This window comes from Aricia agestis, chromosome 4 (genome assembly GCF_905147365.1).
Source record: "Aricia agestis chromosome 4, ilAriAges1.1, whole genome shotgun sequence".
NCBI classification, from domain to species: Eukaryota; Metazoa; Arthropoda; class Insecta; order Lepidoptera; family Lycaenidae; genus Aricia; species Aricia agestis.
In genome coordinates, this window is record NC_056409.1 from 19,232,798 (window position 1) to 19,249,741 (window position 16,944).

At 37.3% G+C, this 16,944-nt stretch overlaps 1 protein-coding gene across 1 annotated transcript in view; it reads right to left on the reverse strand.

The window, feature by feature from the left end:
• The window catches only part of LOC121726651, a 37,229-nt gene extending 21,303 nt beyond the window's left edge, over nucleotides 1-15,926 (reverse strand). Inside the window, exons 1-13 of the mRNA XM_042114101.1 lie at nucleotides 15,778-15,926; nucleotides 9,368-9,575; nucleotides 8,878-8,964; nucleotides 7,627-7,859; nucleotides 6,093-6,306; nucleotides 4,158-4,253; nucleotides 3,105-3,334; nucleotides 2,319-2,535; nucleotides 2,111-2,206; nucleotides 1,637-1,866; nucleotides 716-920; nucleotides 476-568; nucleotides 167-396 (exon numbers count right to left, since the gene is read on the reverse strand). Coding sequence (XP_041970035.1) covers nucleotides 167-396; nucleotides 476-568; nucleotides 716-920; nucleotides 1,637-1,866; nucleotides 2,111-2,206; nucleotides 2,319-2,535; nucleotides 3,105-3,334; nucleotides 4,158-4,253; nucleotides 6,093-6,306; nucleotides 7,627-7,859; nucleotides 8,878-8,964; nucleotides 9,368-9,575; nucleotides 15,778-15,888 — 2,250 coding nt within the window. The 5' untranslated portion in view covers nucleotides 15,889-15,926. The remainder of the gene's footprint in view (nucleotides 1-166; nucleotides 397-475; nucleotides 569-715; nucleotides 921-1,636; nucleotides 1,867-2,110; nucleotides 2,207-2,318; nucleotides 2,536-3,104; nucleotides 3,335-4,157; nucleotides 4,254-6,092; nucleotides 6,307-7,626; nucleotides 7,860-8,877; nucleotides 8,965-9,367; nucleotides 9,576-15,777) is intronic.
• Between the last annotated feature and the right edge of the window lie 1,018 nt (nucleotides 15,927-16,944).

A 16,944-nucleotide genomic window follows, 5' to 3' on the forward strand; every position in this document is an offset into this window, starting at 1 on the left:
CTTACGACAAAATATCACGCCTATTGATTTGTGCTTTAACATAGTATTTTTTATTTATATTATGTAGATGTGTTATCATTAGTCAATCAAGGTGTGACGACGCAAGCCCTCGCAAAGCTCGGCTTTTAGCTAGTAAATAATGAGAACAAAAATAATCAATCCTTACGCTGCCTGCATCAAAATTCGCTATTCCCTGGATATTGGTATCACATTGCCCATCAATGATAAAAGGTTCTCCAGCAGGAATGTCAGGTAAGTAGAAACAAGCTCTATCTGAATGGTCTATGTCTTCAAAATACCGGTCATCCAGAACGACAATGTCGGACGTAGCAATATTAATCTCGTTGATGGAATTATTACTAAGCTGAGTCTCGCGGCTAAGTTTCCAACTGTAAACTGTAAAAAAGGTAAATGTTATAGTTGAAATATTTATTTATTATTCTGCCTTTATTAAGTAAATATCTAGTGTACTTACTTCGTCTGAAGTCTTCACCATCATTTTCACAGGCGTACGCCAAGGCATATTTTGAGTAATCAGTCCGTAAAATCCAATAAGGTATTTGTACACCTAAAAAAAGGGAAGGAAGTTTATAATGGGGAAATTATTTCAGAGGATACTAGTTAGTGCTTAATGAAAAAATTTTAAAGTCTATAATATTATTATGTTAACAAAAATAATTCATGCTACTATTGACAGTGATGAAAGAACACTTACCATTGTTGATGGTTATAACCAATTTCGCGCTTCCGTCGGTTGATGCGAATGAGATGGTCCCGGTAGTAACCTGCAGTTGTTGGTCCGTAACACTTGAGGACTGAAGGTTTAGGACGTTCATTGATGACGTCATTGCGTGTCCGATACATTGTCCGGACTGTTGTTCCTTTGGGTATGCCTGAACTTCGTACCATGTACCTGCGAACTTTAAAATCATTTTCATTAAAGTCAACATTGCCAACATTCAGTTTACATAATAATATGTATATTTTGTGATCATTGCACAATACTATTTTTTCATGTATTGTTTTCCTCTATGCTATATAGTACTAGTATTTTATATAGGTTTTTACATCTCTCAAGAGATATTAGTATTGACGACCTCTGTGGCTCAGTTGGTAGGCTGTTGGTAGCTCAAGTCGGGGTCGCGGGTTCGAATCCCACCGACGGAACAAAAAGTTTTCAAAGTTCATGGATGTGTATTCAATACGTGTATAATATAATAAAAATCTTAAATACATAGTATAAAGTATTAAATATATTTCCGTTGTCTGGAACCCGTAACACAAGTTCTTCAGGTACTTAACACGGCGCCAGACTGACGTGGTGTGAAGCGTCCACAGATAGATAGATAGATAGATAATTATTTATTAGTATCTCTAATAATGCGTGGTGGAGGTAAAAAATAAATTATTATAGTAATGAAATCTTTTTTCATACTTTCTGAATCGGGCATTGCGAACCCATGTTCTTTTTTTATAAAATAAGGGGGAAAACGAGCAAACGGGTCACCTGATGGAAAGCAACTACCGTCGTCCATGGACACTCGCAACATCAGAAGAGGTGCGTGGCCGGCCCCATAATAGTCCTTACATATAAAGCAATATTATGATGACTGAGCATATGAAATAAATAGCCTACCTCTTCTAAATTAAATGTCTGTACGACAGGGATATTCTCATCGCATTGTCCAGGGAACACCACTGGCACCCCCCCCTGTGGTTCTGGGAAGTAGAAACAACCTTCCACGCTTTGATCCTTCATTTCGTAGTATCGCTGGTCGAGTACAGGTGTAGTTGCAATAACTTGATTGATTAGATTATTTTGTTCCACAGTCAATTGTTTTCTTCTGCTTAGTTTCCAACTCCAAACTGAAATCGAGGCACAAATGCATATTGTGAAAACAAAAATTTCGAAAATCGGTTCACAAACGGCGGAGTAATCATACAAAAAAAAAATATCCACAGCCACAGTATAGCAATATGACATATCCCTAACTAACATTGCTATACTGTGCCACAGTCGAATATATAACCTCCTCGTTTTTTGGAAGTCGGTTAAAAATGCTTGGCTAATGAGAATCATAATATTCAGGAAACAAATTTTGGCACTTACCTCTTCTTTCGTCTTCGTTTATATTTGCACAAGAGTAAACTAAGGCATAGTTTGAGTAGTCAGTGTCAAGAACCCAATAATTTGTTTCGGTTGTTTCTGAAAAATTAAAAGGGCCGGTTATAATAAATATTCCCCAGAAGGTATTAGAGAATCCAGAGATTTAATTTTAAAATATTCACCAAAACTATCGGTTATCACCAAAACTTACGATTTGTTCCTTCTATAGGGAAGCTGACCACCAATTTTGCGCTACCATCGGTAGATGCTAATCTCGCTACTCCTCTTATGGTGTCCAGCTGCTGTTCTATTACTTGAGTATTATATACGTCGACTACACCGTCCCTGAGTTCATATTCCGCATTGTTACAAGCGCCTTCTTGAAATTCTGATGGATATGACTCAATGTCATGCCAGATTCCCATGTACTGTAAATAAAACAATTTATCAATTCCAAGCTTAACGACTGAATGATTCTTCATCGTGGTAGACGAACTGTAAAATAGTTTTTTTTAACGAAATAAGGGGGCAAACGAGCAAACGGGTCACCTGATGGAAAGCAACTTCCGTCGCCCATGGACACTCGCAGCATCAGAAGAGCTGCAGGTGCGTTGCCGGCCTTTTAAGAGAGAATAGGGTAATAGAGGAGGGTAGGGATGGGAAGGGAAGGGAATAGAGGAGGGTAGGGAAGGGAATAGGGAAGGGAATTTGGCCTCCGATAAACTCACTCACTCGGCGAAACACAGCGCAAGCGCTGTTTCACGCCGGTTTTCTGTGAGAACGTGGTATTTCTCCAGTCGAGCCGGCCCATTCGCGCCGAAGCATGGCTCTCCCACGTTAATGGTAAACTTTAATAATTTTTAAGGCCAAACAGTAACAGGATCTTCCGAGCCTAATTTGCATTAGGCTCGGACCCCTTGCTAAAAGCCCATTCTGGTATAAAGATGGGTAAACTTTTTCATTTTGTTTTTGCACTCGCAAATCTATAAAAACTTACTCTTTCCGGATCAAAGTTGGCCATAGCCGGAATACTTTCATCGCACTGTCCCCTGAAGATGACGGGCTGTTTCGGCACTGGGTCGGGGAAGTAGAAGCACGCTGCATCGCTCTGGTCAGCCGGTATGAAGAACTGCGTGTTCAAGTCCAGTTGCGAGTTTATCACTTGTGCGACAGCAGCCGTCGCGTTTGCTGACAGTTGGCGGGTTCTACTCACAATCCAACTTGTTACTGTAATTACATTTTTCCGATAAAGCCTGGTGAAGTCGAATTGATCACAATACTAAATAATATTTTTTTAAATATATTCAATACTTACATAAGCAGTAGTTAAAAAAGGAATTACTGCTCAATTTTTTTATCATTTAGAAACCACTGTATTAAGATTTGAGATTATTTTTTCATTAGGCCAAACGCTAAATCATTAATTATAATCATGCAATTGAAATCAATTGTGACGCAACACTTTTAAAACTAGAGGCACTAAAAAATTCTGGTTTAGATGGTATTAATTTTAAGAACTAAAAGCTTAAGAGGATACACCAGGGGCAAGAGAAATAGAAAATAGGTATTTGAAAATGTATTGCTGTCTCACCAATCTCAAGTCTCCCACCGCAGAGCGCGATAGAGACAACATGACAAAAGTTCTAATATAAGAACAGAAAATCTTCGATTCGTTGTCCGCTGATTCTTTCTCCAAAAATTAACCGATTTAAGTACGTTTTTCATTAAAAATTAAAGCAAGGCTTGAGCTGTGTTCCTGTTTTATTTTTTTTGTATATTTTAGCCAGTTTTGTTTTCTGGGTGTTCGAACACAGAGAAAAATCTGGCCATTTTTTTTTGGGTTTTTGGACGTTCTTATCTTTTTTAATAATAAAATTATGAAAAAAAAGAAAACATTGAGACATGCTAATAGTGGCCATAGATATTCAGGAAAAAATCATAACTCTAGCGGCATTATCCAGGGAGGAAACAGGGGACAACGTTTGTATGGAAAATCGGTGGTGAGGACTCCTCTTAATACTAAAGTATACTATACAAGTACAAAATATACCTTGCTTCTGGTTGTCAGGAAGATCCACACAAACATAGGATACAGCATAATCACTATAGTCAGTTGCAAGTATCAATAGAGTAGACTCGGTAAAGACTGGAAACAGAAAATAATAAATTAATTTATTTTACTAAGTACATAATATTATGTTATGTATAGTTGCGGCACTTGAAACAAAAAGTCAAAGTTTGTTACCCCTCTCTGTTAGCTCTATCGATGAATTAATACACTAACGGCCGTTCCCAATATTTGATCTATCTCTGGTTTTGCCCTACTAGAGATAGGAATAGCTCACAATTGACGTAAAATATATGTCTCTAATGTCTAATGTGAGTTATTCCTATCTCTAGTAGGGCCAAACCAGAGATAGATGAAATATTGGGAACCGCCGTTAGTAACTATAAACGTAATAGGTAAAATTCTACCACAATTATAGACAGAACGAATCATCTTCCTAGTATTTACAAATTACGTTTATTTGAAACACAATTAACTACATATTTGCCGTTTGATTTTTTTTAGGTCAATTTTGAACTAAGTTATGTAAAAAAATAGGATTTTGGTGCGATCTCGACAACGCGGCAAATGTATGGTCAAGGTCGTCTGCTCAGAGGATGGCCTTAAAGGCCTGATAGACGTACGAACTTAAAGCACGCGGGTTATAAGTTCGCGAACTTACTCGGCTCGCGTCGGTGACACACGAGAATCGCTCAACATATTTTTTCAACGGGCATCATTATAACGGTTTAACAATATTTTTATATATTCATAAAATGTTTTATCAATCAAGCTTCGTACCGATTTTTTTTTTATGAAATAAGGGGGCAAACGACCAAACGGGTCACCTGATGGTAAGCAACTTCCGTCGCCCATGGGCACTCGCAGCATCAGAAGAGCTGCAGGTGCGTTGCCGGCCTTTTAAGAGGGAATAGGGTAATAGGGGAGCGTAGGGATGAGAAGGAATTAGGGGAGGGTAGGGAAGGAAATAAAGTAGGGGATTGGGCCTCCGGTAAACTCACTCACTCGGCGAAACACAGCGAGAATGTGGTATTTCTCCGGTCGAGCCGGCCCATTCGTGCCGAAGCATGGCTCTCCCACGTTTATACCGATTGCAGAAAGCGACCCGGATAGGTCACCTATCTCCAAAATACTATGTTTGTATAACGTAACGTCATACGTGCGTTTTAAAGATGATATCAAAATATTATAAGAAGACAAAACACTAACCAACTGAAAGAACTATGTTCGATCAATAGCTATAGCTGATTAATAATAAATAACTCGTATTTTCCTGTTACCAACTTTGGAACATTCGCGTCAAGTTTGTTAAAAGAGTTGAATACAATACAATACAATAATTACTGTGAATGTTAGTGTTGGTTATTTTTATAAATAATTTAACCATTGTTCTTGGTTAGCATTTCAGTGCATCATCGCAACGGCATTTCACATTCACATAGCATGTTAATGCGTCATGAGAGTCGGTGTTTTGACGTAACGACAGCTGCAGGAGTGAGGACTGAGGAGTGAGGATATCTCGTGAGGGTGGGAATGATGAGGTGCGCCGTTAGCTCCTGCTGTTGTGCTATGGCGCTAAAGCAACGTAGACGATAGTTTTGATGTTTGTGTCATAAATCTGCAAAGCAGTGAGCATAATTTTAAGCCTAAACTTCACTGACCTCTATAATACACTGGACAGGCTATGCCGTAGAAAATGACAGCTATTTTTTGTGCCGATTTGAAGCGCCGCGGTGAGCGTACTGTGAACTAATTACATAGAAAATTACAACCGCCATTTGCAAAATAGTAGTTCCAAGTACACTCGCTACTGCTTTCACATAGCAATCAGCGCCAATATGGCGACTTTCAAATAGGAACATTTTATTGATAGCGATCGCCTGTCCAGTGTATTATAGAGGTTAGTGCTATACTTACATCCTGGGGCTATTTCCAGTCGGACTGTCAGGCGTCCGCTTCCGTCAGTGCTGGCGAGTGTGGCCGTGCCAGATACCGTGTCCAGGGCCTGATTGACCACTTGGCTGTTAACCACATTGACAACGTTGCCTGCCAAGGTGTACTCAGCTCGAGGACAGTCGCCCAGCGCGTTTGGGGAGTAGTAGCTGGCGATCTCGTGCCAGACACCGGTGAACTGCAGACATTTATGGTTTGTTTAAAATATGGAACTCCTGACAGAAAAGCTTTTGTGTACCGTTATAACATATATGTACCATCGAGGAAATTGATTTCTAGGCAGTTGACAGACCAACGCCATATGGTCGGATCATGTCAATTCAATGTTGTGATATTCTGTCGAACACCTTCATTTACCGTCTCACATTGAAACATCTGAGAGGTTGTAAGTTCATAAATGAGGGAATACGATCCTCTATACGTATAAAAGTTCTTCCGTGCGAATATTAGGAGTATTTTTATATTACTTTTAATATTATTATCTTACTTTTTAATCTGTTTGCTTATACTTGAACTAGTACAGGTTCTATAAACTACGTCAGCAGCTCATAATTCAGTCTCGAGATTTTTGTTCTGAAGTAATGAGTACCTACCAGTATTTTGCTTTTATACTTTTGCAATTGATACTTTTAGAACCATTTCATCGATCTTCTTAATAAATACTATAATTAATAATTATTATTGTTAAACGTATTAAAAATTTAAATAGACTATATCGATAGTCGAATTCACTAAAAACTTCTGTCAATCTATTTATAATGTTAGACAATTCAAATCAAATATTATCTGAATGCCTAAAAGCATGCTAATAGCTAATAGCTATAAAGTACCGATAGCAATATTATCAATCACCTAGAAACAAGGATGTACTTAGTATAGAGTTGGCATAATAATTGTAACACAATATCAATCTTAAGTTGTCATCCTCATATTTCGTCTGAAGAAGATATAAAGCTTTTACATGGATACTATACTGTACCCGGCGAAACATGGTGGTAGCGGTCATTGACTCCCTGTCAAAAACTTTAATTTCCTATATAAACCGCGATTGACAATGAAATGTCAGATGTTGACTATCGCGGTTTTGTATAGAAAATGACAAGTTTTTGACGGGGAGTCAATGACCGCTACCGCCATGTTCCGCCGAGTACAGTATAGCAACTTACTACCCTACTAGCAGTACTCGGCAACGATTTTTGTTTTCACTTTAGCCCGGCCGCACATTGTCCGAAATTTCTGATACGAAACAGTTGAACGTCCGCGCTGTCTCTTACATTTTGTACTGAGCCGAGTGAGCTCGAACTCGCCGGAAAGATATTTTGGATAGTGTGCGGGGTGGCGCGGGCGGTCCGGCGAAATTATTGTTTCTGATCAGAATTCGGACAATGTGCGGCCGGGCTTAGTTACCTGATTTTTATCTGCTTGTCAAAGTGTCTAATACAAAAATCCTAAAACTTTTGTTATCATAATTCATTTTTTACCAAAAAAAAAAACTTACCGCTTCAACATCAAAATTTTCCACCACGCTTACATTGGGATCACATTGTCCAGGCAACACCACAGATTCTCCTTCTGGGATCTGTGGCAGTACTGCACAAGCCATCTCCGAGTGATCCAGCTTGTTTAGATCGTCCAGAGTTATGCCCAGAAGATTGTTCAAGGTCACATTCATAAGGGCTTTGATCAGTTCGAATTCGAAGACAGATTCTCGACCCAACTGCCATATTGTTACTGGAATAAAACGAAGGATAATATGAAGAAGAGTATATTAGCTGACTTAATCGCGATCGTTGATTTCGATCCATTGCGAATGAATTGGTAGGCAGTAGGCACGAACTGGTCTCAGTAATTTATATTAAAATTAGTCTATCTGCTTTCCAAAATCAACTTTATTTTTATTTATTACATTTTAATTCTTCAAGCCCCATAAGAGCACCGGTGATCGCGACAACAATAGAATACAACAGCATTTCCTGGAAACTGTGATCGAAGTATTAACCTGAAACCTTCATGCACTAGAGTTGGCCATGCCTTCTATTTTTAAATGCAGAAGTAGATAATAATCAATATAATATTATTATAGTAGTCCATTGAAATGTTACAATTTAAGGACCGAATATTGCATTTATTACAGGACGCAATTTTATTTTTGGATCATCGGGAGATCAATATAGAAGCTTAATCTCAAGTTTGAGAAAATATTTATATCACTGCATGTTTCGCCAGAACAGTCGAGGCATACTGTAGAGTGTAGAGCATTGAATGCCCGCTTTTCTGCAGCTACACATGCTTCCACAGTTTCGATTGCAGCTGCAGGAAACTCATTTTATGAGATCGGGGGTTCTGGAGGCTTGGAAGTTTGTTATGGCATCCAAATGTTTGCATTCTTTTTCCAGGCCCAATCTTCGGGATTTTGGAATCTTCCGAGCCACGACTGGACCTGGTGATATACTCGGAGACTGTGAAAACGAGCAGCATCTTATGTTGGAGGTAGCGATGATTAATTAAATGAATTTTGCGACCCCACAAATTTTTAACCTTAAGTTTGTGGGGTCGCCACGATCAATAGAAATTAATACCCCTCACATGTCCCAAAAAAACGCGTCCTCAAAAAAATGCAAAGCTCATGAAATATTTTCAATGTGCTTTAGACAAAAAATTCAAAATGGCAATGATACCATCTACAATCAAATGTAAAACACAGTAGCGCAAAAAAGACCTTAAAATAATTAATAAAAAATATTCTTACTGCTTCTTTGAGTTGTGCCGAGATTCTCGCAAGAATATCCCAAGGCGTACAAGTCGGGGTCGGTTAAAAGAATCCAAAAATCGGTGGCTGCAAAAGAAAAGAAAATGTTAATGGTTTTTAATAAAGAGGTAAAGTCTGTCAAGAAAGTGAAGAAATTAAAAAGTGGCAACATCGTAGTGTCATCCCTTTCAAATCAATCTAAGAAAAAAGGGATGACACTACGATGTTGCCACTTTTTAATTTCTTCACTTTCTTGACAGACTGTAGGTTATTTGAAACTGTTTTTTTTATTGGTAAAAAGTTTGTATCGTGAAACATAGTATTTATATATTTAAATAATGAGGCCTTAATAATTTAACTAAAACATGGCCCGTGCGAGTTTCTTATCCCGGTATTTTTAACCAGGCTACTCCCAGAATTCCCACCTAGTTGTAGGAAATTTCAAAAAGTGTTTGTTTGATCGTCTTGGTACATATCACTTTTTACTCACGTTGCGTTGAAGATGTAGTTGTCAAGGACAATTTAGCAGTTCCAGCTTGGAGGGAGGCTGTTCCGGATAGCTCCTCCAGGAAATTGTTCCTCACGCTCCTCTTGTATAAAGATATAGCGTTGTTCTCATTTGCAAACTCAAAGTACGAGCAATCCCCGTTGATGAGGTTGCTACTTGTACTGGCCACTACGTACCATCTCCCATAGAACTGCGAAAGAATGTATTGCCTTTTAGTAGATAACAATAATAATAATAATCTTTCTTGATGACAATAATATAGGTACAGGTACATTGTTGACAGTTCTATAATAATTATTATTGTTACAATATATCTTATATCTTTAAACGAACAATTCTTGTATATATATATAATTGGAATCTCGGAATCGGCTCCAACGATTTTCACGAAATTTAGTATATAGGGGGTTTCGGGGGCGATAAATCGATCGAATCGAGGAATTATTTTTAGAAATGGCCATTTAATTCGTGTTCTATCAAATACTGACAAAGCTCGGTCAAATATCTAGTTAATTTTAATATAAACAATTTTATGGTACTAAGTACCTAAACTAGGTCACATGACCCGTTCTTATAGGTACTAACTTTAGTGTGTTGTCTCTCTGTGTGTCGTGTATGGAAATGATCCTAGCCCTACAAGTTATCTTGGGATGATAACTGCTTCCTATACGATCCAGTTCCGCTAGGGGGTGGTGAATTAATGTGTATGTAACCCTGTGTAGCCCTAGCCCTACGATATCTCATATCTTGGGATGGAAACTTCTCCTCTCGAAGAAGCTCCACTAGGGGTATAGTGTATTGGGTTGTGTGTATATGAATTTTTGTGTGTTAGGTTACATTTTACTGATAGACTAGGATGAAGTCTGTCGAAGAATTTTCCAGAGTTTTTTTTTTTTATGATATAAGGGGGCAAACGAGCAAACGGGTCACCTGATGGAAAGCAACTTCCGTCGCCCATGGACACTCGCAGCATCAGAGAGCTGCAGGTGCGTTGCCGGCCTTTTAATAGGGAATAGGGTAATAGGGGAGGGTAGGGAAGGGAAAGGAATTGGGGAGGGTATGGAAGGGAATAGGGTAGGGGATTGGGCCTCCGGTAAACTCACTCACTCGGCGAAACACAGCGCAAGCGATGGTTCACGCCGGTTTTCTGTGAGGACGTGGTATTTCTCTGGTCGAGCCGGCCCATTCGTGCCGAAGAGTTGAGTTGAGAGTTGACTGAGACAAGAAAAAGTTTAGAAGTTTGACTACCAGTTGACCTTCAAGCTGTAGTGTGTGTGTGCCACTTGAATTATTGAAGGTCTGGCTTAGACCTCAATAGTTAGAGTTATAACAGCAGGAACTAAGAGCAACCCATCTATATCCATACTTATATCATAAATTATGTTTGTTACCTCTTCAGTCTTCATGCCCAAATTCGGCTGAAATTGGTTATTTAGATACTTTGAGTCCCGGGAAAGGACATAGGACATTTATCCTGGAAAAATGTACGGTTCTCGCGCGATAAATGAATTTTGCCGCATGCATCATTTTGTTCAAGTTAGCCCCTTGTTGCTCTAGCTAAACAGTTCTTAATAAAAAATAAAATTATAGTACATGTTCTCTAAAAACATTATCCATCCTATCACATCCTGTTAGATCAGATTAGATTTCCTGCCATTGTTTATTCTAGAACAGGATATTCTTGCATCATGAAAAACATTTTCACCTACATTACCAACAAGATTATGATATATTATCTGATATCACTAATGTATTTTATAATCATTATATTTGCTTTCGAATTATGATAGCGTCACCTTTGATCTGATGGTGATATTTTTAATTATTTAAACTTATAAAAAGGTTATCGTGATGATAAGAATTTTTTGTAGGGTTCCTTACTCAAAGGGTAAAAACGGGACCCTATTACTAAGACTACGATGTCTGTCCGTATGTCTGTCCGTCTGTCTGTCTCCAGGCTGTATCTCAAGAACCGCTATAGCTAACCTTCTGAATTTTTCATAGATTGTGTATTTCTATTGCTGCTATAACAATAAATACTAAAAATAAAATATAATAAATATTTGAGGGGGGGCTCTCATACAACCAACGTAATTTTTTGGCCTTTTTTTTACGAGCAACGTAATCAACAATGGTAGCAGTTAGGCACTCACAATATTCTTAATTATATTTGTACTTTAATAATTAATAATAAAATTAAAATACAATAAATATTTAAGTGGGGCTCCGATAAAAATAAAAACACAATTTTTTGCCAACTTTCGCTCAATAACGGTACGGAACCCTTCGTGCGCGAGTCCGAGTCGCACTTGGCCGATTTTTTATTTCTTATTAGTTATTACATTTATTAAGGAAGCTGAATAATAATAAAATGATATATTTTTAAATGTTTTTCAGCACCATTTTAGTTTTTTATAGCAACTGTAGATGACGCCCGCAACTCCGTTGCGCCAAAACTCGTTTATCGCGCGGGAACCGTACATTTTCCCGGGACATATACAGTATCCTATGTCCTTTCCCGGGACTCAAATAATCTCCATACCAAATTACATCAAAATCGGTTCAGCGGGCCGTGAAGAGGTAACAGACAGATAGACACACAAACAGACAGACAGACGGACCCACTTTCGCATTTATAATATTAGTATGGAAGTATGGATATGGATGGATTATAATATTATAAGAAAAATATAATTATAAGTGTGGATCTAGCGGAAGTCACTAAGTATAAGCTTTCTCTAGTTTCACTCTCAGCTGTCTTGAATAACAATAACAATATTATGAACTTTAAAATTTTACACTGGAGTATAATTACATTGTGTTTCGTTACCATTGCTATACAATATACAATATGTTGATAAAATAAACCAAAAACAAAATTAAAGTTATGTTTCCAATTTAAGAGGAGTCCACACCGCCCTTTTTTCCATACAAACGTTGTCCCCTGTTTCCTCCCTGGATAATGCTAGTACCTAGATTTATAATTTTTTTCCTGAATATCTACGGCCACTAATACAATGTCCCTATGTTTTCTTTTTTTGCATAATTTAATTATTAAATAAGATATGAACGTTCAAAAACCCAAAAAAATGGTCAGATTTTCCGCTGTGTTCAAACGTCCAGAAAACAGATTTGGCTAGATTATACATAAAAAAGCAAAACATAGGAACACAGCTCAAGCCTTTTTTTAATCTTTAATGAAAAAAGTACTTAAATCGGTTAAGTTTTGGAGAAGGAATCAGGGGACAACGAATCGTTGATTTTCTGGATTTTCTGCAGTTGTCTCTATCGCGTTCTGCGGTATAGGCTTGAGGTAAGAGAGACAGCTATAGATATTACACGTTCTTTTTTTTCATTTCTCTAGCCCCTGGTGTATCCTCTTAATAATTGCACAAAATTTACTGAGTACGATCCGTGCACTTTTTAAAAAGTTGAGTAAAGTAAGGACCACTTACTACGGGCTACGGCTCTACGCTCTGTGCTACGCCACAATCCCTTCACGTCTACGTCGTAGGCCGTCGTAGCACGCTGTTTGCCGCTACGCGATGCCAATATTCAGTGCCTTAACCCTTAAAGGCTACAACGGTGTTTTTACACACGTCTCACGAAATCTTTTGGCTATAGTTTTTTTTTGCGCAAACTGATCGCTTGTGATATCGTGTATTCTTCTAAAAGGTAAGTAGCCTCCGAATAAGCAGGAAAAACAGCGGCTAGCACACGCAGATTTTGATATATACGAAGGTGGACTGTTGTAGTCATAGTGGGCTATTAAAATTTGTCCAAAATTAAATTGTTTATTTTGATGCCTAGTTTTATTATTAACACATTATTTAAAAATTCGTTCTTATGTTTCATTTAGATCATATACTGTCTCAAATACTACCTCGGACATCGACAAGTCTGATAAATTGGACCACAAGCAAAAGTCGTTTACTAAATAATGCATGAAGTATTGTCGCCAAAAAAGGCTGTCAAGCTGAACTTTCTAAGCTTATTTTGATTTTGTTTACGTTTACGATATAAATTTGTATTTTTTGCCATGTACGGATAATTTATTTCGTGATATAGAAACTTTTTAATATACAAATTTTATGGAAATTTCAATTACAAAAAGAAGATATATTTGTTTAAGTTCATAAATATTTTTGTGTGCCTTATTGTTATGTCTCTACTATGATTATAAAAAATAATAAGACTTGTCAATAAATTAAAACACTCGTGTATACAATATAGTAGATTTTTCATACGGGTAGTAATATTTCTTCAGTTTTCAGGATTCTGCTTAATTGTCATGGTAGAAGATATTCTTATAATAAATACGACGTTTTTATGCATTTGTTTAAAAGTTAAAAGTCCAAATTACATTTTGAGGCCATATTTGGCAAAGTGAGATTTTAATTAAGTCATTATGTTCCAATTTTAAGAACCGGGTGTTTTTACACCCGTGTCCCGTTGTAGTATCTTCGCGACACTATTTCTATGTCTATGAAATACCCTGCGCAGCTAGCGACACGAAGCTAGCGACACTTATTCATAGAAATTAGTACATAGAAACCTATAGTGTCGCGACGACACGTCGTCTTCTGCAGCTTCATGTAGCCGGCTTCCAATTTGTACCTTAAGGCGCTCCTCCTACGGAGATGCCGTAATTTACCGTTTTTAGAGTCTTATTAACTTATAATTTGAAAGCTACAAAATTATAATAAAAATACAGTAATAATCTTCAGTATATGAACGTTCCTTTCATAGTTATTAATTTACTATTTTTGTTTATTATACTCATGATATCAGCTTCCAAAGTAACACCAATTTATTTAAATTCAAGCAATATTCAGTATCTCCCTAGTATTTACAAATTACGTTTATTTGAAACACACGCCAATAGATATAAAATTTCATGACCTACATAATTATTCGCCGTTTGAACTTTTTTCTAGTCAATTTTGAACTATGATATGTAAAAAAATTGGTTTTGGTACGATCTCGGCAACGCGCCAAATGTATGGTCAAGGTCGTTTGTTCAGGGGATGGCCTTAATACGCTGGGTCATGATTGTGTTGGCCCAATTTGTATAGCGGGCTAAAGGGCATGTGATAAAATGTTTATAATCTGTTTAAACGTGGCCAAAACGGACACACCTGTTTGTTATCACTTATCAGTGATTTTCATACTTAGACTATCAGGAGGATTAACAATCACCGACATAAAGTTTGCAATTTATTTCAAAACTTGTGAACCAAACTACTCATGGGTTTGCTTACACCGAAACAAAACAAAACTTGAAATAGTAATACATTTTAAATTAACCATTCCAAATTGCAACTTTATTTACTAATAAAGCCTCATTTCGCGGCATAGAGCGGTGGCCGGTACGATATTTTTGCAACGAGTTTTACCCATAAAGTTAATATACCTAGCGGAATAGAGCAACAATCTCGAGCTATCAAACGAAACCAAAATAATTGGTTTTCATCTGTGTGAAAAATATGTGTACGTAATATACACTTACACAAGCATCATTGAACATGATTTCTATGAGATTATATTGTCAACGTGCGGCACGTGCCGACTGGACGTCAAAAAAAGAGTGCTGCTGTCATGTATCACACGTCTCTTTTTACCACGCAGTAAAAAGTGATAGTGACATCTCTCTTGCTCATTCCTTTGTTTCTCTATTCCGCTAGGTATATTAACTTTATGGTTTTGCCAACTTTAAAATAAGTTCGATCACGCGGCTGTAGCAGCGACGTCAACGGTTTCTTCATGTACCGTTGCGGCCGGGCCATCTATCTCATCTCGTTTTATCACTCACCGTCGGCGCCGATACCGAAGGGCCTGAAATATCGTATATCAGGCCCTTTAGCCAAGACTTTTCCTTGTATAAAGCGTTCGTTAATATGACGTTGACGTTCGACTCGTCTAATGTCAATTCCATACATTTTGATCGGCGATTCTATAAACTATAAAGAAGCGATTAAGAAAACGTCTGCGCCTACTCATAAATGTTCCTAAGTCTCTACGTCACGACGTCATCGACGTGGAACGGTACGTTGACATGCAAATTCAACGTAACGTTAAATGCACAACATGATATAGCAACATTGTTGTATACAAGGCATGACGACATGCCTTGTATACTTTATTCTTCACTACTGATCTAGAAGTAGACCGCACAATACGTATTCTGCTTTTGTTAAAAACGGAGAAAGAGAAGTAAAAAGAAGTGCATTTTTACGTTACGTTGACGTTTTGCACATCACGTTAACCGTATCACGTGACCGCACCGTTGACGATGTCGTGACGTGGAGATGTGGACAGGCCGTAAAATTTCAGGCCACCAGCGCCGACGGTCAGCGTGAGACTTAAATCCGCCAGTATCTGACTTCACTTACTTCCGTGTCGTTGAAATTCGTAGCCAACTGGATATCCGGATCACATTGTCCTTGTTGTATAATTTGAGCACTACTTAAGTCTAGGAACGCCAGAATCAACACAAAAATCATATTGGCTATTGACTCATTATTACAACCACACCACTTAAATTTACACTTGAAAATGGCGATATGTTTTTAAAGTTATCACCTTATAATAATGTAATCTTATCGCAACATCTTTCATGTCGATCAGCGGAATTACTGATACCACGGACCAGTATGCTGATACTTAAAAATAGGTGAACAACGAAGATTAGGGAGGGAATTTGTGTCTGCAGTTTACATACAGGACGTATGAATAGGGCAACGTCCTCGCAGAGTGTTAAGCTTGCTCGATTTTTTATTATTTACCTTGCCCGCTTCAAGTACTTAAACAAGTATACACGAAAATGTATAGAAATTATCGTGTATAAATCTAGAATCCAAAAAAGAAAATTTTCTTGTTATAATATAGACCATAGACTTAATATATACTGATGATATAGACCGTATAATTTCATATAATTTCTTGTTGGTATTTTTATAGAATTGTTATCAAATTATTTTAACAACTTCATTTCTTTTTAGTTTTTGTTCATTTTCATCTAGTGTTACCTTTTTTTATTTCAATTTCTTTCTATGTTTATCTTTGGCTGGCTGTGAAAACCATAGTTGATCAATGATCTCATTTCTGTTTTTTACGGATCTTCTCGAAAATGTAGAGTCAGAACTTGCCGATCCTTAAAATGCTGATTATTGACAAAATGTTAATTTCTAATTTTATACAACGTTCCAAATATCGTTTGTTACTAAATAAATTAAGGATGTTTCGTAAATATTCATGACGAAAATCAAGTCCGTCAATAATAATATAGTCGGTCTATTAGATGTGCCAAGATAGCACAACGGAGATATAAGAGACCGCCATTTTAAATGTGTTCAATTTAAATAAATTATTCGAAATAAATTATTCATAATTTATTTGTCACAATAATAATTGTGAATTGAATAGCGTGCTGCGTGAACGATGATGCCGTATCGGAAAAATCAACCTGTTTTCTGTTACTGAGAAATAGTATTGTTTTATTAAAGCAAGTAGGTTTAATGAAATTGAATTTTAATTTAAATTGTGCCTCATCAAACCCC